Source organism: Vombatus ursinus, unplaced genomic scaffold (genome assembly GCF_900497805.2).
Source record: "Vombatus ursinus unplaced genomic scaffold, bare-nosed wombat genome assembly UNPS02014874.1, whole genome shotgun sequence".
NCBI classification, from domain to species: Eukaryota; Metazoa; Chordata; class Mammalia; order Diprotodontia; family Vombatidae; genus Vombatus; species Vombatus ursinus.
Genome location: NW_020954652.1, coordinates 6145147 through 6165142, shown reverse-complemented (window position 1 = coordinate 6165142; position 19996 = coordinate 6145147). Strand labels below are relative to the sequence as shown.

General features: G+C 38.2%; 1 protein-coding gene across 2 annotated transcripts in view; it reads right to left on the bottom strand.

Moving 5' to 3' along the window:
• The window catches only part of CEP290 (centrosomal protein 290), a 101639-nt gene that overhangs the window by 21548 nt on the left and 60095 nt on the right, over window positions 1-19996 (bottom strand). For both annotated transcript variants that reach the window (XR_003567340.1, XM_027842499.1), the window contains exons 35-41: window positions 16113-16379; window positions 14971-15078; window positions 10782-10981; window positions 8683-8896; window positions 6846-6983; window positions 4148-4369; window positions 3632-3745 (exon numbers count right to left, since the gene is read on the bottom strand). Coding sequence is in view for 1 of the 2 variants with exons in the window: in XM_027842499.1 (XP_027698300.1) it covers window positions 3632-3745; window positions 4148-4369; window positions 6846-6983; window positions 8683-8896; window positions 10782-10981; window positions 14971-15078; window positions 16113-16379 (1263 nt within the window). In the remaining variant the exon portion in view is untranslated. The remainder of the gene's footprint in view (window positions 1-3631; window positions 3746-4147; window positions 4370-6845; window positions 6984-8682; window positions 8897-10781; window positions 10982-14970; window positions 15079-16112; window positions 16380-19996) is intronic.

Below are 19996 nucleotides of genomic sequence, written 5' to 3'. Positions count from 1 at the left end.
AGGGAGGAAATTTGAAACCCAAAGTTTTAAACACACATGTTTAAAAATAAATGTTTTCACATGCAACTGGGAAATAAGAAATACAGGAAATGGGGTAGAGAAATCCATCCTGCCCTACAGGAAAACTGAAGGGGAAGGGGATAAGAGAACGGGGGGAGAGATAGAAGGGAAGGCAGCCTAGGGGAAGGGGTATTCAGAATGCATGCCACCTTGGGGTGGGGGGAGGGGCGAGATGGGGTGAAAATTTGGAACTCAAAATGTTGCGGAAGTAAATGTTGAAAACAAAAAAATAAATAAAAATTACCATAAAAAAAAAGAAAGAAAAAAAAAGAAAGGTCGCTGACTGTGATTCAGTACATACATCCATCAATCAGGCAGTTCCTTCAGAATTCAAGTACGGAACCTGCCTGGATCGGGTGACGTGAATTCCCCAAGGGTACTGGGGTGCTCTCTTGCTATCTCCTTACTTACCTGGGTCATCAACTCTCTATGAACCATTTTTGTTCTGTACTTTCTTGCACAAAGATCATTTCATTTGGCAAAGAAAAAAGAAGCAAAGTATAAAACCGAGCAGCTTGGACTCCTCTGTGCTGTCCATCTTCATCACCTGATCCATTCCTACCAGAGGGTCTGTCCCTTCCCCCATGAGAGCAGAAACCCCATGATTCCCTTTTATTTTCCTTACCCTCATTCTGAGCTTCAGTACTCCTTAGAGTATCCCTGTAAGATCCCACCATGGTTTTGAATTCATCCTCTTATTACCTCTCCTTTCTTCCACTTTGTGAACAAGTACTTTTAAATTCCCAGTTGGCTACTGCATTGCCACTGATCTGTTCAAACAAATCAGGTTTTTCTTCCTCATTGAGATTGTTTCTCTTTGTAATGCCAGGATTTCATTCTTGAAGGTTTTCTATTCCTACTGGGCTGACATGCCCCATAGAATTCTAGTCCTTAAGATACTTCCTATCCTTCTGCACCCTATGAAATCTGCTCCCCTAAAATCTATGGTGCATATTAAACTAGCCTCAGTTTCCTCTTCTTTTTCATGAAACACTCTAAGATGAATCAGATGTTTCTCCCAACGGAAGTTCCCTTCATTCCCAATCCTTCAACCAGTCCCTCCTCCTCCATTGATGAGAATCATATCTGAAATAAAAATTCCCTTTTATGGCTCCTATACCTTTTGAAGAAAGAAGTTATCATTAAGGCGTGTCAGGAAATCATTAGCTGCTTTGCTTTTGACAGAAAGTGAGTTCAACCAACCATCTGGAAAACTGAAGTCCTTGATCCCTACTACACTGCATCTTCGCTAGGTTTCTGATCTGTTTCTTAAACTCATCTATTCCTCTTTCCTTGAATGCAGTGAACTCCAAACGCAGTATCATTTCCATTTCTACCTGCGTTCATTTTTACCCAAACATACTCCACCAAGCTTCCTCCTTCTGGTTCCTAAATTTCTCAAAAAACTGTATCTTCTCAATATACAATGCTACAACTCTCTTCCCCCTTGCAATCACCCTCTAATGATCAAGTCCTCTTAAATGTCTCTTAGACCTGCTCTGTCCTCTCCATTCACATTGCTGCCACCCCAAACCAAATCCTCATCAAATGATGAGCTTGGATCTCCCTGACTGGTCGATATCCATTTCCAACCCATCAAGCATACCTAGAGCCTGACCGTCCTTCAGAAAACACTTGTTACTCCCTATTGCATTAAGTCTAAACTTCTCTGCCCGACTTTTAAGACCTGTCATAAACTCTTCTCCTACTGCCCCTTCCACTATTTCCAACACAACCTCCACTTCTCTAAGGGCAAGTCTATAAAATGAGTAATATAGTGGGAAAAGCACTAGAGTCAAGAGTCAGAGTCAGATCTGAGTCTCACCTTGGATACCGAAAAGCCATAAGACCATAAGTGAGACACTAAACATCACTGAGCCTCAGTTTCCTCATCTGTAAAATGGAGATGATAATATCCATATTACTTGCCTCACACAGTTGTGATGAGGAATATGAGCTCATAATATTATTATCATCACATTATAAATGTGAGCTCATAATACTATTGCTCATTGTCTTATGATTATATCACCTAGTAGTCTGTTAGGGCTGGAAGGGACCTTAGAGATTGACTAGGCTAAACCCCTCATTTTACAGATGAGGAAACTGAGAACTAGTGAGGTCAAGTGGACTGCAAAAGGTCAATAGCAAGTGAGTGGCAGAGCTGGAATCTGCATCCAGGTATTTTAATGTCCACCTAGGCTTTCCCACGCCGTCTGTGTCTCCTCGTCTGCTTATGCTCGATCACCTGGCAGCTTGGCCCATTCCACTCTGATACTCAGTAAACTCCCGGGGCCCCCATCACCTCTAGGAGCAAATACACAACGCTCTATTTGGCATTCAAAGCCCTTCATAACCTAGCCCCCCACTACCTTTCCAGTCTTCTTACAGTTCATTCCCCAACACATACTCTTTGATCCCGTGACACTTGTCTCCTGGCTGATCCACAAAAAAGATACTCTACCTCTCAGCTGTAGGCATTTTCTCTGGCTGTTCTCCATGCCTGGAGCCCTGTCCCTTCTCATCTCCATCTCTGGTTTCCCTGGCTTCCTTTAAGTCTCAGTTAAAAGGAGTCATCTCTAGTCCTCCTGACTGATGTCTTATCATTGGACCCAGATGGCTCTGGAGGAGAAAGTGAGGCTGGTGACTTCGCACAGCCCTCCCTCACTTAAATCCAATTCACTTGCAAGTCATGGCATCACCTCCCTGATGTCATGGTCCTCTTCGAGAATGAAGGAGAAACAACAACATCTTCTAAAGGAAGCTTTTCCTAATCTTTTTTAATTCTAGTGCCTTCTAGAATTATTATTTCCTATTTATCCTACTGCATAGATTGCCAGGCCTGGAGACAGGAAGACTCATCTTCCCAAGTTCAAATCCAGTCTGACACTTACTAGCTGTGTGACCCTCTGCAAGTCACTTCACCCTGTTTGCTTCAGTTCCCTCATCTGTAAAATGAGCTGGAGAAGGAAATGACAGACCATTCCAGTATCTTTGCCAAGAAAACCTTAAATGAGGTCATGAGGAGTTAGTCAGACACAACAACCTCAGTATATAGGTTGTGTACATTATTTGTTTGCATATTGTCTCTCTATTAGATTGTGAAGTCCTTAAGGAAAGGGACTATTTTTTGCCTCTTTTTGTATCTCCACTATCAAGTACAGTGCCTGGCACATAGTAGGTGCTTAATAAATGTTTACTGACTGACCATTGGGAATGCTCTCCTTTCCTCTGCTCTCAAAGCTACTTATCTTTAAAAAGCCCAGTTTGAGTCTAGTCTGAGTATTCCAGATCACAATGATCTCTCCCTTCTGTGCATGCCTTCTGAGCTAGTATTCAATATCCCATAACATGGCTGGGTTTTCTCTGTCTCCTATTTGGTGGTAGAGTTTCTCTAACCAGTCCTAAGCTATCAAGGGACAAGTCTCACATATTTTTGTATTATACAAAGAGCCTAGCACAGGTGTGGATATTTAACAGGCAATCAATGTATTTGTTGCCTGATAGAGCAATTTAATCTAGAAACATACATGACCATTTGAACAATAATGATGAACTGTTGTTTACATACCTTTTCTTTCGTTTCTGCTTCACTACTAAATTTTTCCAGTTGACTTTCTAAATTTTTAATTTTCTTCTGAAGTTCATCTATAACACTCTGTTTGTTATCTACAGGAGGTTTGCTCTGAAAAGTTAAAGTACATCTTTGCATTTTAGTCAGTCAAATACTGAAATAAAATGTGAGGTAACTTTTCTTATTACGGGAAATGTTTTGAAAACATTTTTACATCTAATAAAAACACTTGTTAAACAATACTGTTAAATATTGTTAAACAATATATGTGTACTACCAAGTATAATTTTCTGCACCTCAGTAAGAAAAGGGTATACTGTGCTATTACTCTGATTCCAAAAGTCACTTAACAATGGATAGCTGTTTTAACCAAACTGATCTGATAACCAATTTTATTAATTAGGTAGAGATTCAATGACAGGTTGAAGTAAAATTTGATACACAAAAACTGCTCTACTACCACATAAATGGTAAATCAAAATCTAAACTATCACACACATGAAAAATCTTTACCTGCAATCCACAGGTTAACCTTTTAATGCGCTTCTTCAGTTCTTCATTTTCTTTTTCTAATTCTTCTTTTTCTTTAAGTATTTTATTATAAGCTTTCTGTTTTTTCTGCATTTCATTGTTTAAGTCATCCAACTGATTACTCAAAGAGTCCTCTCTGCTTTTACTTGTTTTAAGAGCTTCTTTACATTTTAGAAGATTTTCACTTAAATCTTCTATATGAACCTTTACAAGGAAGGGAAACGGAAATATTCTGTTTAGAAATTTTTTTTAACAAAATAAGACAACAATAAATTCTGTTTTTATATCATTCTTTCTGGAAAAACCACTTGGCCACATACATCCCAAACCGAACCTTCTCTAGTAACAAAGGAAAACAGAGCAAGGACACCTGAAACAGCAACCCTGTCTGACAACGTATACAACATTCTACGCTTAGGTCTTCTGCTTCTGGGGAAGTAAGTTTCACCATCTATTCCCCAGAACTATCACTATGCGTTCTATCACGAAGGGTCTGGTTTCACTGTGATCTCATTATATGTATACTGTTCTTTTGAGTCGATTTATTTCACTGCAACAATTTATATAAATGTTCCATGTTCCTGAATTCTTTACATTCATCATTTCTTGCCACATGATACTAATCAATGACATTCACATACTACAGTTTTTTTCAGCCATTGCCCACTTTTAGGTCATCCACTATATTTCCAGTTCTTTGCTAACATACAGAGAGTTGTTATGAATATTCTGTTATACACTGGGTGTTGGTTTCTCTGTCTGACCCCCTTGGGTTGTCTGTCCAGTAGGAAGACTATAGGGTCAAAGGTACAAACAATTTAGTCCCTTTTCTTACACCATTTTAAGCCAATATCTAGAACGGCTGGACCAAGTCATCATTCTACCAAGAGTCCTTCTAGGCTTCTTAAAGCCTTTGTGTGGCATGACTGTTCCAGTTTTCTGTCATGATGCCCAATAATTTCAGGGTGAAATCTCAGCTGTTTTCATTTGCAATCTTTTTCTATGACTGATTTGGAATGTGTTCACTTGGATCATTTATTCTTTGCAATCCTTCTTTTGAAAATCATTTCTTTGTGTATTGAGGTATATCTCATATGTTTGTGTGAATTTCCTAATCTTTGATACTAAACTTGTATCAGTGAAATGATTGAAAATATTTTCCCCATTCAACAGTTTCTTTTTTTATTCTTTTTCATCAATTTCAGTCAAGCAAAAGTTTAATTACATGTAACTGAAATGGTCTATTTTGCCTTTTATGATAATCTCTCTTCCTTCTTTAGTTAAGCATTATCCTTTTAGTCACAGTGGTGAAAGGTTACCTCGTTCTTTTCTATTTTTTTTAATGATGTAACCTTTCACATTCAGGTTGTGTATCCACTTAATTGTGCTTCCTGTGATATAGGCTGTTGGTCTAAAACCAATTTCTGTCAAACTGCTTCCCAATTTTCTTAGCATTTCTTGTCAAAAACTGAGGTCCTCTACAGCAAGTTATGGTCCTGAATTTATCAAACACTGGGCTTCTGTTTCAGTGACTTTTATGGAAATCTTTTGTTTTTACATCATCTACATTTTCCTTTGTATCTCTCTCTCTCTCTCTCTCTCTCTCTGTACCCTTCCCTAGAAAGCAATCTCATAATAAAGAAAAAAAATTTCAGCAAAACTAATCAATGTATCAAATAAGTTTGATGTTTTATCCCACACCCATACCTCCCTGACCTCTATAGAGAAAGACCAGGAAGCTGGTTAGTGGACAGACCTCAATGGGAAAGACAATCATCAGAAAAAGAATGATTTGTTAAGTTATTCGCAGACCAAAAACATGTGCATTTATAACACCATGTGAGTGTAAGTAACGGTTTTAATAAGATTATAACAGGAAGCAGCTCATTTCTTTGGAGAATTCAGGCCAAAGATAAAAGGAAGTACCATAGTTCTATAAAGTTTAAAGTATCAGGGTGAGGTGAGGCACAGGATCTAAACTGGCTCCTCATGTCTCACCCTCTGAAGAAAGTAAGAAGGGTTATGCACTAATCACAGATATGCAACCTCCTGTCACTTAGGAAGTTTCCAATCTCCCTGTTCTAGCAGTTAACCAGCTTACTAGAGATGTCACCCAGGAACAGGCCTCAGGTTTGTAGAGCTCAGTCACTGGGCATCTGCAGACAGATTTTGTGTGTGTGTGTGTGTGTGTGTGTGTCAAGGTATTTTCATACAGATCTGGGACAGAGTATTTGTGAGCCCAAGGTGAGATTTGAAAATTATCTCTTTCCATTTTCAAATAGCCTGACCACCCTCTCACACTTTATGCCCTATACTACTATCCACAATTTGACTTATCACATAATAAACACCTGCATGCCACAGAGAATGAAATTTTCTACCATAAAAAAAAAATGGGCAATCAGGCAGCTAGGTGGCACAGTGGATAGAGCACTGGCCCTGAAGTCAGGAGGACCTGAGTTCAAACCCAGCCTCAGACCAACCACTGGACATGTACTAGCTGTGTGACCTTGGGCAAGTCACTTAACCCCGATTGCCTCACCAAAAAAAAAAAAAATGTGCCATCAAATGTACACATTATACTGCATTCACTGGGTTAGCTTGCCTATATCCTGAAATAAACTGTCTTTCAAGAGAATTCTTAGTTCAAAAGTAAACGGCCTAAGTCACTGGTGGTCACCTGGAGATCTCTAGTATGGCGATCAACAATCTGCTGAACATTGAGGTTTGCCTCTTTCTGGGATGCGGAAAGAATGATGCGTTCTTCAGCAGCAGCTGTCATCTCAGCCCGGAGTTCCAAAAGTGCTCGACTGAGGGCCTAGGGAGATTCAAATCCATAAAAAAAGCATTTCATAAAAATAAGGATTTGCTATGAAAAATTGCTAAATGAACATACACACACACAAGAAATGAATTTCTAATACAATCCAAGAGAAAAGGGCTTTAGTAAAAACATACGTACATACATATGTATGCGTGTATCTATTTCAGTATTTTGACAGCTCTCCAATCCTACTGATGTGAGCAGAGCCTCTCCTGCTACAGACTGAAGCTCACCCCAAAGTAATCATTTTAAATTATAGTCTCAGAGCTGAAAGGAAGCCGATGGCTTATCTATTTCAGCCCTTATTGGATACACATGTAAATCATTTCTTGAGTGCATCGCCCTGGGAGACCCTGTCTATCTCTTTAGGAGTTCAGATAGGATTAATAACTTTAAGAACTTAAATTTGACCTTGCAGAAAGCATTTGTGCTGAGAGTTGAGCATGGTGCTTGAGAAATGGCTTGAAGCGAAGCACCTTGCCCTGTGGAGGCCATGCATGTGCACTAGCCCTAACCCATAAGTCTAGATGAAGAAAATAGGAGAGAGAGAATGGGAGCAATCATCTTCTTTCTTATGAGAAATGTCTTAAGTTTACTGCTTTGTTTTCATTTTTTATGAGGAAATCTTTAGAAAAGAAGTTTACAAAGAGTTCTACAAAAAGCTAGGGAGAAGCTGAAAGAAAAGACAAAGAGTAACAAGATGAACTTTGGGAGGGACAGAGTAAGATGCTAAAGAGGCTGCTCTCATATTTAGCAGGGAGCTAAATGATTTGGGATTGAGTTTCAGACAAATGAAGAGCTAGACACCCCAAGCCCTCTGCAATCAGGTGCTCTGGAGCAGTGAACATAAACTGACCAATTGTGACTGGACGAGAAGGAGTAGGATTATCCCACTGCATTTGGGGCCAGAGGACCTAGGTTCAAATCCTGGCTCTGTCAATTCCTACCTACAACATACTTTATCTCTTTGGGCCTCAGTTTTCTCATCTAAAAAAGGGCATTACACTACATGGCCTCTAAAGTCCATTCTACTTCTAAATCTACGATCCTCTGAACTGGATATCCTATGACAAGAAGGAAATGTGTTTCTCCAGGTATCTGTCCTCTAGTCCTGTGGCACCTCTTCCATTTTCTAGGATCTTCCAAAGACCCCTAACATGGTAACTAATGCTTGCCCAGTGGATGGGTCTAAGTGGAGAACACCCACCCACTGGGCAAGCAACCATATTTGCCAGGCAAGCATGACCTGGATGAAGACCCAGCAAAGGAGACTTAGAAGAAGTGGTCAGACAGGTAGGAGGACGACCGAGAGAGAGAAGTGTTCAGAAAACCTAGTGAGAAGCAGGTATCAGGAAGCGGTGGATCTAGTGGCACCGGGTCATCCTTTGCCTGGGGACCTGAACTCATCAAAGGAAGCTATGCACGATTCCAGAATACCTCTACCTCCGCACAGCTCACTAAGGACATTTAAAGTACTCAGATTTTCATGGGGCTAAGTGTAATTTCAGGGCATTCTTAGGAAAGGCCAGATTTTCCAGTGTTAAGGAATTAACGGGAATCAAGAATCTCTTTTTAATTAAAACAAAATGCTGAAATATGTAATGCAAATATTTTAACACTACTTTCTAAATCACAGCAACACATAATCTTACATTACTCTCTTCCATTAATACCTGAGTTGCTGAATACTTACTTTTTGCTGTTTCTCTTTCAAGGCTAATTGGCCTTTTAGCCGTTCTACTAAATTTTTCATGGTGGCTGTTGGAGCTCTTGTGTTAGCTTCTTTCTGAATCTGTACTTCAGATTTAAAGTACTGCAGCTCCCTCTCTGTCTGGGACATAGAATATTTTAAGTCTTCTATCTCAGCATTCAGTTTTTTCACAACCTCTGCATGATTTTCTTCAAGGCTGGAATAAAGAAACAAGCATGCATTTAATGGAATGCTCAAATTATCTTGATTTTGCTAGAACGAACGTTTTCTGGGATATAAGCTCCTTAAGTGGACAGAAAGCCTCTCTGAATGTGTCACAAATGGAAAAGGAGAGGCCTAGGAGTATGAGCTTCCAAACCATAATGGAACAATAAATTGAGAACAATCCTCCATCCCAGGAAATCCTTCTTCAGCAACCTGGGTAAGTGAGGGGGCTCTGCTTCTCCACATTCATGTGCTCACTCTGGAAAGCTCTGACACCACGCAATTCTGTTACTCAAGTCATATGGTCTATGATAAACAAAGACCATATTAGTCATCAATCTTCTCACAAGCTTCAATAATTAAATTCAGTTTGAATGCCAACTTTGCTGCAATGACAAAATACTAAATTTTATCAAATTATGATGGAATTTATTAATTACAATGGGAAAAATATGATGGTTATTGCCAAGTAATAAACTTTACTAAAGTTTTAAGTTTCCAAAGACTCTATTACCAAATTAAATAAGTGGCTACTGCAACTGAATATAAGTAATATATCTGGCAACACAAGCAATATATCTAACAAGCCCATGGCTTGTTAGGTAGCTGGGTATAGTAGAATCAGCATGTTTTGGTTCCTCACAATGTAAGTGAAAAGAAGATAATCAATCTTTCTACTGTGTCTAATTCTAGTGCACACAAGTAGGCCTAGCTCAATAAAGAGTATATAAAGACAAATACTTAGGCAATTATTCAGATTCCTAAAACCTGATTCATGTGGGGTACGGGTGAGGGTGGGGTAATGGAACTTTAGCTTGATTTATTCTGATTCTGATACACAACAAATTCAATGAATAAACATCAAAAATCTAGTGTATGTGATAATATATCTAACAGTATCTACTGCTAATGTAAATACGAAGGTTTAGTAGAATTTGAATGAGGTAATTTAAACGGAAATGAGAAGGATCTTAAAGTACAAAACATTTATTTTATCTGTCAGGCCTAAATAATACACAAGAATAAAACAGATGATTATTTTCTAAATAGCCATGTACTATAATTTAAATAACAATCAAAATACACAGAGTGGCTTTATTCAAATTCACGTTATATAAAAAAAATTACTATTTAGCTCTTAAAAACAAGGCTTTTATGCTGGAAGACCACAAATATAAAACCTATTACTATTAAGTCTCTATTTCTGCTAAGGAGAAAATTTTTCCTTAAATCACAGTTTGTTAACCAAAGCAGAATAAATGATCGTGGAGATTGGATTAGTTTAATATCACTATGATCTGAAGAACTATAAATTTCTTCAGGGTTAGATTTTTTTTTTTAATCTATATTCTGAAAGTATCCCTTCAAAACTCCTATTATACTACTCGGAGAACACTTAACATCCACTATTAACGATACTGATAGTAATAGTAACAATAGTGTTTTACACTTATATATCTTTTAGTTTTCAAAGTGCTTTCACATATACCTCACAACAAGTATTACCAATATCTACCTTCTGATTACGTGAGTTGTTCAAGGTCAGATGGCTAATCAAGAAAGAGATGAGAATCAGTATTCTATAGATAGGGTGAATTGCATATAATATCAGATTTTTTTCTTTATATTGGCTTTGCTGATTTTTTTACTCTTCTCTTTTTTTTTTAAATTCTTTGTTCTAATGGATGATTCTCTGTGAGAGGGGAAGGGGATAAATATGGGTGATGGAAAAACAAAGACTATCAATAAAAATTTATTTTTCAGAAAGGTCAGCTGGTCAGTAAGTGGCCAAGGCAGGACTCACTCTTAGTTAGGCCTTCTAACACCTGTCCTGGTGCACATTCCAACAGTAATCACAACTGCTTTATCGCACTTACCGGGCTCGGATGCTTTCGAATTCTTTGACTTTCGTTAAAGTGATTTGTTTTTGTATGTCTATTTCGTGCGACATTTTCTTCATTTTGGTCAAAAGTGAACAAAGAGAATCATCCTGTTCCGCAACCGTTTGCTCCATCTCTGCCAGACGCATGAAATGCTTGCTGGTAGCAACTGGTACAGAAGGCTGTTTCATTAACTCCTATGAAATATGAACAGTGATAATCATTTTCATATATAATACAAAACTACAATAACCACATGTTTTAATTTTATTTCCCAAATTATTCAAACACAACAATCTGAATTTTAATCATTCATTTCCATCACAAAATTACACACATACTCGCTGTGTATCAATGTGCACAGGGTGACTCAAAATACCAAACACTGATCAACAGAGCAGAATGACACATTTTAGTATTGAGGTAAATTTACTATATTCAATTCCAAACAGTTTGATGTCAAACCATCAAAATGGCCAGAGACTTGTTTTTTCCTCTTAAGTGTACTTTTTGGGCATTCAATTATACCCTAAGCTCTTTTCCTCAATTTCCAGGAGCAGAGACATATATCTAATTTACCCTCAATATACAAAATGCATATGGAAAAAACGACAAGTTGGACATTATAAAGTTTCACTCATTTACATTTTTAATGCTGAATGTGAAAAACTCAGAGAAAACTGTGAAGATCTACATAAACTGATGCAGATCAAAATAAGAAGAACCTAGTGAACACAATATACAATAATCTCTGGTGAATCCAGTGACCTGTCATGAGTTCAAAATACTGAGGGTGAAGCAAACCTCATGCTTCCCAGTATAGGGCATGAATAATAGATGCAAAATGGAATGCATGTATTTTAGTCACTGATAATTTGTTTCTTTATCTGACTAGATGGTACTTATTTGTTACAAGGGTGGTTATTATTGGTGGGTGGGAGGAATCACTGGAAGTGACAGTGATGGAAAGAAAAGAGCATTTAGGGGCAACTAGCAGGGGATAGAGCTCTGGCGTCAGGAGGACCGGAGTTCAAATCCGGCCTCAGACACTTGATACTTACTAGCTGTGTGACCCTGGGCTTAACCCCAACTGCCTCGCCAAAAAAGTTAAAAAAAAAAAAAAGAGCATTTGAAGCAGGGAGCATCATCACCTGGAAGTCAGAAGGTGGGAGTAACAAGGATGAGCAAGGGGCGGTATGAAAACAAACTGCGCGGAGCTAAAAGTCAAAACTTAGTAACATGTCCTAAATTTGAAGAGAAAGCCAGTATGAGAGGCATGTAGACAGCAGCTCTGTGTCATTTATAAAACCACAGCCAAAGACACTGTTCAAGTTACCAGGGCCACTCGACACTTAGATGGAGGCCCAGCTAATAAATTTTTTCCTGATTTCAGGGCTGATAAAAGCTAGTCTCTCATGATATCTGTATGTGGGTTTTGTTTTTGGTTTTTTTTTTTTCCCTATCGGTCAATTAGAACCATATAGACCAGTGTATTTTCTTTTTCATTGTGAATGCCAAGAAATTCACTGCCAAATTCAGCAAATTGGATATGATTAGAAATTAAAGAAAACATACAGGGAATTGAGTCAAATTTATAAGAATAAGAGCTATTTCCCATATAATGTCAGAGGAAGAAATATAAACTATCAATAGTCATACGAAAAAATGTTCTAAATCACTAATAAGAGAAAAGCAAATTAAAATAACTCTGAGGTATCGCCTTACATGAATCCAATTGGCTAAGTTGACAAAAAAGGAAAAGGACAAATGCTTGAGGGGCTGTGGGAAAACAGGTATATTAATGTACTACTGATGGAGTTGTGAACTGGCCCAGCCACTCTACAAAACAACTGGGAACTATGCCCCCCAAAACTATTAAACTGTTCCTACCCTTTGATTCAGCAATATCATGCTAGGGTCTATAAAGACCCCAAAGAGATTTTTTTAAAAAAGAAGAAAAGATTTCATGTGTACAAAAATATTTATAGCAGCTCTTTTCAGGGTGGCAAAGAATTGGAAATTGAGGAAGTGCACATTAATTAGGAAATGGCTAAACACATTATGGTATATGAATGTGATGGAATACTACTGTATATGGTATAAATGGTATAAAGGGATAATTTCAGAGAAACTTGGGAAGACTCATATGAACTGACGCAAAGTGAAGTGAGCAAAAGGAGAACAATTTATATAACAATATTGTAAAGATGAAACAACTTTGAAAGAATCAGTAACTGATCAACACAATGACCAACCATAATTCCAGAGGACTCATGATTCATGATGAAACATGCTATCAACCTTCTGATAGAGAACTGATAGACTTAGAGCACAGACCAAAGCACATACATATGTGTATGTATACACATTTTATACATATATATGTTACATATATATAATATGTATAGTATATATAATATATACATACATATATATGTTAATGTGATGACATCTAAGTAGAAAAAGTAGGTTTTTAAGAGAAAACAGGAAAGATACATGCCAAGAGAGATACAATTTCTTTCATGTGCACTGCCTTTTCATTGGGCAGAAAACAGTTATGGAAGAGAGAAAGGTTTGGACAACCAGCATGTTTTTGCCTGTAGATTTTCAGTTTAAGGAAGTCATTTATTTGTATTTTAATTTTTTAAAAATTTACATTTTTAAAAATTACATTTCAAATATCAATAATTTCAAGGCCTTTTTATACTTAGAAAAATAAGAGTGATAAACTGTAATGTTTTCATTTGAAATGGTAAAAAAAAAACACCATCGTTTATTTAAAAAATGTTTGGAAATTAAAAGTTAATTATGGTCTGAAATGTTTCTAACATGCTGTAAAATAATTCTTAAAACAGTAATAATATTAATATCAATAGTAGTAATAATAATAATGACTAGCATTTACATAGTACCTACTATATGGGAGACATTGCACTAAGTGCTTTTTAAAAAATATTATCTTTATTTGATCCTCAAAAATACCCTGGGAGGTAGGTGCTATTGTTGTCCCCATTTTACAGTTGAGGAAACTGAGGCAGACAGAAGTTAAGTCCAGGGTCACACATCTAGTGAGTGAGGCCGAATTTGAAGTTAGGTCTTCCTGACTCCTGGCCCAGCCTTCTATCTACGGAAGCAGCCGGTATCAATTTATTCCTACTGGTCTGAACATCAAAGGGTGTATCAAAGCCACGGAACTTGTAACAAGTGTGAAAATGAAATCTGACCATACTCTGAGAGTAACAGTCATCCTCTGAGAAACATGGCAGTCTAGCACACTTTTCAGTCTACTATGTGAGCCCCTAAACAAGAGGGAGGAGACAGGAGCTCTTAGCCCTGCTCTGTCATTTTCTAATTTGGATGGATCATCATGATTTTATACATTTCTGAGCAAGCACAGATTGTTCAGAGATCCTCGCCTCTGGTCAGATTTCTGCTCTTTTCTATTTTCCCATGTTGTTGAAATAGAGATACTGCCTGGCATAGTGGGGCAGAGAGAAGCTTTGGGTGTCAGAGAGTCTGGATTTGTGCCCTGATTCTGCTACTTAATGTCTCATTAACCTAGGCAACTCTTTTTTTTTTTTTTTTTTTGGCAATTGGGGTTAAGTGATAAACCTAGGCAACTCTTCAAAAGTATATAAGCTGTAGGGGCTGCTAGATGGCGCAGTGGATAGAGCACCAGCCTTGAAGTCAAGAGGACCTGAGTTCAAATCTGACCTCAGACCAAGCACTTGACACTTACTAGTTGTATAACCCTGGGCAAGTCACTTAACCCTGATTGTCTCACCAAAAAGCAAAAAAAAAAAAAAGTATGTAAGTTGCAGAGCAGCTTGGTAGATGGAAGTTTCTTCCTGGGAATTCCTTACATCAATGAAAACTCAAGTCCAACCCAAAAATACCAATGGTTAAAACGGAATCACTTTTTACAACTGGTTTTGAGGAACAAGACTAAAACCTATTTTACAAGCTAGCTGATGTAGGCCTTTTCCATACATAGCAATGTTCTGAGGTGAACTTTGACCCACTGAATATCCAAATCTAAATGACTGAACTCAATTATAGGGCTTTGTTTACTTACAGATATTGTCCTTATTAAAACAAACAGAATGAATGCAATTTTTAAATTTATAGAAGCATTTAAAATAAAATCGCTGAATAAAAGCAGAAAAGAAGATGACGAGGCTCTCACCATGGCTGTTTTTTTGAATTGGCTCAGTGAACTGTCAGCCTGCACATCTAATTTCTGATGAAGAATGAAAACATCTTCCTCATGCTTCTTGATAATTTCTCTCTGCTCCTGTGGAAACATCCAAAGATCCTTCACCTCTGAAGACAGTGATATCACATAATTCAAATTTAAAGTCATGTATTTTGTAATCATTAATATTTCAAACTTTTACTTGCTCCTCCGCTTTGTTGTATAAAGGGTCTGAACCTGACATATTGGTGGCTAGCCTAGTGAAGCCCTCTTTAAGTCGGACCCAAGCACAAGATATTGAATATAAGATAAGCTCACAACCAGAAAGCTGGCCACCAGGTGATGAATTTTTCAGGGCCAGCAATTTGACAGAGAAAACATTCATTAAGCACCTCCTCTGCGCAAGACACTGTATTGGGCACAAGGAATACAATGGTAGACATGGCACACAGGCCTAGCTCTCAAGAGATATACAACCTACTGGTAACTCAGAAAGAGATTAAAATTAATATTTGTAGAATAAAACCCATCTGCTAAACTCAACAAAGTTCAAAGAAAAGTAATTTTGTCTAAATCCCTATGAGGCAGAATGTGTGTCTGTGCATAATTGAGCTCTTTTGAAAAAGAAGGGTGGAGTGCCAGGCCTCATGCACCAGTACGTGGTTCATGGGCCTACCCTTGGATTTGATCAAATATTCTTCCTAGTGTTTAAAAAAACCAACAACTTACTTTATAGTCATTTATATTTTTACTTTAAAGTCATTTATATTTTCTGGGAAATTTTTGAATGCTCAAGATTTTTTTCTCACAAGATCTCTGAATATTCATCTGCTTGAGTTTATTCTATTTTTTTCCCTTCTGCCTTCACCTACTAACTCAATTTCTCTTTTGTGAACACAAATGGGCTTATTTGAACATCTTATCTCTTGTTATATCAATACATCAGAAATTCTCACAAACACAAACCGGTCAGTTTTACTGAGCAATCACAGTGAAGTAACCATTCCTAAACTGGACCTTTTGAAATTATAAAGTAAACTCTCTCCTTCCTCTGCAGTATTTAGTCCTGAAACGTAAATGAGATCATGAAGAAGCCTTTCACAAAAACCGCCACGTGCTACGCCTCAGAATACCTCTCTGGCTTCTTCTAGGAGATGCTGGTACTTCTTTAAGACCTCCTCCTTTTGATTTAACCTGGCTTGCATGTTGGCGATGGTCTGGTGAGCAACCTTCAAAGCCCGGTGGTGCTCTGGCTCTTCTCGCTCCGTTCTGAGCTCGGCCAGGAGGCGCTCCCGCTCTGCTGTCGCAGGCAGTCGGAGTCTGAGTTCGTTGATTATCCTGTCTCTTGACAGAACATTTTGTTCTGCTTCCCGTAAGGCAGACTCCTTCTCCTTCAGTTTCTATAATATAGAGAATTATTACTCAATTAATAACACATTATTTTAAAAACCCAGGTTTTCCAGGCCGCTAGGTGGCGCAGTGGACAGAGCCCCGGCCCTGAAGTCAGGAGGACCTGAGTTCAAATCCGGCCTCAGACCAAACACTTCACACATACTAGCTGTGTGACCTTGGGCAAGTCACTTAACCCCAACTGCCTTACCAAAAAACAAAAAACAAAAAAACAAAAAACCCTAGGTTTTCCCCTTTTAAAATGATTTATCACAATTTTTTATTCAGTTCTAAACAGAATTTTAGTACTAGATATAAAAAGTACTGATTACATTAAAAAAATGAAACTGTCTATATTTTAACAGAAAGGAAAAATAGATTATAAACATAGAAGTTACATTAGAATCAGCTATGTGTGCGGTTAGAGCATAAACTAGTTAAGCAAAGGGGAAAACAAACAGCAGATTAGGAAAAAAGATAAAAATGAAAGAGAGCACTCTGTTCCAACTCAACCTAACATCTGTGAATTGAGAAAAATGGAAATGGATAGAAGTGAAGACATGGACTCATTTATCATTTCCCTAGAAAGTTTAACTGTTGCATGAATGATCAAAGTGAGGTCAAAAATGTCCACAGACTATATTAATCATCAAATATTTAGATATTCTTGCCATGGCAATTAAGGCAACACAGAGTTATTGTACAAGGTCATTTGTAAAACTTTATCAAGCAGGATAATGGAAGATCATGAGTTATACTCCCCCACAAAACAGCAAAAAGTACCAAGGAGAAAATTGGCCTCCAGAGAGCTTGGTATGATATCTAGTTAGTGCAGATCATGATGTCTAGGAACATGTACAGATGAATGAATAAATGAATGAGTGAATGTTTATTAAGAGCTTACTATGTGCCAAGAACTGTGCGAAGTGCTGAAAGCCAGGGCCAAGAAACAAAAATGAAAGATCCAGCAATTCAAAGTAATAATATTATCATTTGCAATAACCATGTAACCTCGGAGCAATGGTGCCTCTATAGATGAATCTAAGGAAATGCAACTGACTTGATAAATTGCAAAATATACTTCTAATTCAGGGTTTTCTCATCAAGTAGTCACCTTAGGAAGAGTTGAAACCTTTTTGATGCTCCCTTCTTTGGTATTACCTTTAAAATCTGCAGCATATGCTTTTGAATATCCTCAATAACAGCAAATCTTGATTCTTTGAAAGCAGATTTGATTTTTTAATAAACTCCAAAGCTATTAAGAGGCAAGTATGATGAATAAGATGGGTGATCAAATGTAAATAATGCCATATTTGATCAAGAATGAGGTGTGACTACAAAGTAATGAGACTGATTTTGTTACATGGCACATAATTATGAAGGCAATTCCAAAACAGGGGTTCTAGAAATTGCCTGGGCAGTAGCAACACAGCATAATAAGCTAATTAACTTCCAGATGAACTACTCTGAAAGAAAACAGTCCATTGAATGTAGAAATTCTGGCATTAAAAAAGTCAGCATAATTACTCTGACGCAGGGACCCTGGTCTTTGGATGTGCCTGGCACATAATACTCCGTCTCCCAACTCCAACATTATTTCTAGTTGTCTCCCATGCCTGCCACGCTCCCCCTCTTCAATGCTACCTCCAAGAATTCCTGGTTTTTTTCAAGTGGGGGAAATAAGGAGAGAAATGGCATTTATATAGTGCCTACTACATGTCTGAGCACTGTACTGAGCACTTTAAAAAAAAAAAAAAGTCTCATTTGATCCTCACAACATCCCTGAGCGGTTGTGGTTAAGTTGTTTTTCAGATGCGTCCAACTCTCCACAATCCCTTTTGTGGTTTTCTTGGCAGAGACACAGGATTGGTTTGCCATTTCCTTCCCCACTCGTTTTATAGATGAGGAATTGAGGCAAACGGAAGTTAAATGACCTGCCAAGGGTTGGACAGCTAGTAAGTTTCCGAGCCTGGCCTTGAACTCACAAAGATGAGTGTTCCTGACTCCAGGACCAGAACTGTACCCACTGTGTCACCCACCTTCAAGTCTCAATCAAAGTCTTTCCTTGTGCAAGAAGCCTTTCCCAATCCTTAATCTTAGTGCCTTTCCTCCAAGATGAACCTCCATTTCTTCCGTATATATCTTGCTTATGAATGGTTGTTTACATGGCATCTCCCCCATTAGCCTGTGGACTCCTTGAGAACATGGACAGTGTATCGCTTTCTTTGGATCCCCAGTGTTTAGCACCCTGCCTGGCACACAGGAGGAGCTTAATAAATGCTAGCTGACCGATTCATAAACTACATGAAAGATGAAACTTGGGAAGACCTGCAAGATGAAGTAAACACCCAAAAATCTGTGCTGGAGCTGAAATAATTTTAAAGGCACTCAGAACATTTCCCAAATAGAAAGTCCAAAAACAATGACAAAGAACACATGTTACTTTTCCTAAAGAAAACACAAATGCCACTAATCCGCATGCCAGCTTTCTCACCTCTATAAAGTCTTCAGGAGAATGATCTGGGTGTGTATAAATAGTATCCTCAATTTAAAAAAAAAAAAAAACAAAAACCTGAGAAAGTGAAAGGCAGGTTCTTGAAAACAATGTCCTGTCAAGGATCATGTGATCTTCATGATGAAAGAACAGACTGAGATACGTTCAAGAATATAAGCTCCCATGGTGTTTATTGTTTAATAATTTGAAGGGTCTGACTTCATAGAGCAAACTACATATTCAAGACTCTCCTTAAAGTTTCTCCTACACATACATAATTAAAGTTATACTGCGTGTGTATGTGTGTACAAAACCACTGAAGATGTCATAAAAGGGATAATTTTGCTCGATAAACCACCAAAATCAAGTTAGACACATGTTCACCAGTGGTGTGGGCCATTGTCAAGAAAATTTTCCTGTGCAAGAATCAAGCAAGAGTAAAATTTCCTACGCACGGGAGCTTCTGAAAATGCTACTCTTTATAGATGACATTGACCTCAGGAACACCATTCAAGGTAAATTTACCTCATCATCCACACTAAAAAAAATAAAGCCAGGACAGATCCAAGATGGCTGAGAAAGCACTCAGCTGAACTCTCCTAACATTCCGCTCCAAACAACTTTAAAAAAAAACTCCGCAAATTGAATTCTAGAGTGGAAGAACCAACAAAAGGTTAGACTGACACATTCTTCCAGCCCAAGACAACTTTGGAGGCCGGAAAGAGATCTGTGACATGGGGAGGAAGCTGACCCAGAGCCCACCTGGATAAACACCAGTGGCTGTGACAGAAGCAGCAGCAGTTTGGGAGCTCTCAAGGCAGGTGGTAAGGGAACCTGGCAAGTGGTCAGAAAGAGTCTACAGAGGACCCTTGAGCTAGTATTGGACACAGGACGAAACACTCCATTGCCCATACCCACACCTGGGTCACAGTTCAAGAGTGGAGAGGAGCATTTCCAGTCCCAAGGGAGCAGGAGTCCTGAAAAACAAGACTGCTTGTGCTAGAAAGAGAACGGGGCCCAGTGACCACACCTCTCTCCAGATCACACCACCCTGGAAGCACTGAAAACTTTCAAATCACCAGAACTAGCTGTGAAAACAGCAGTGAGAAAAAGCCTGAAGCTTGGGACAGTGCC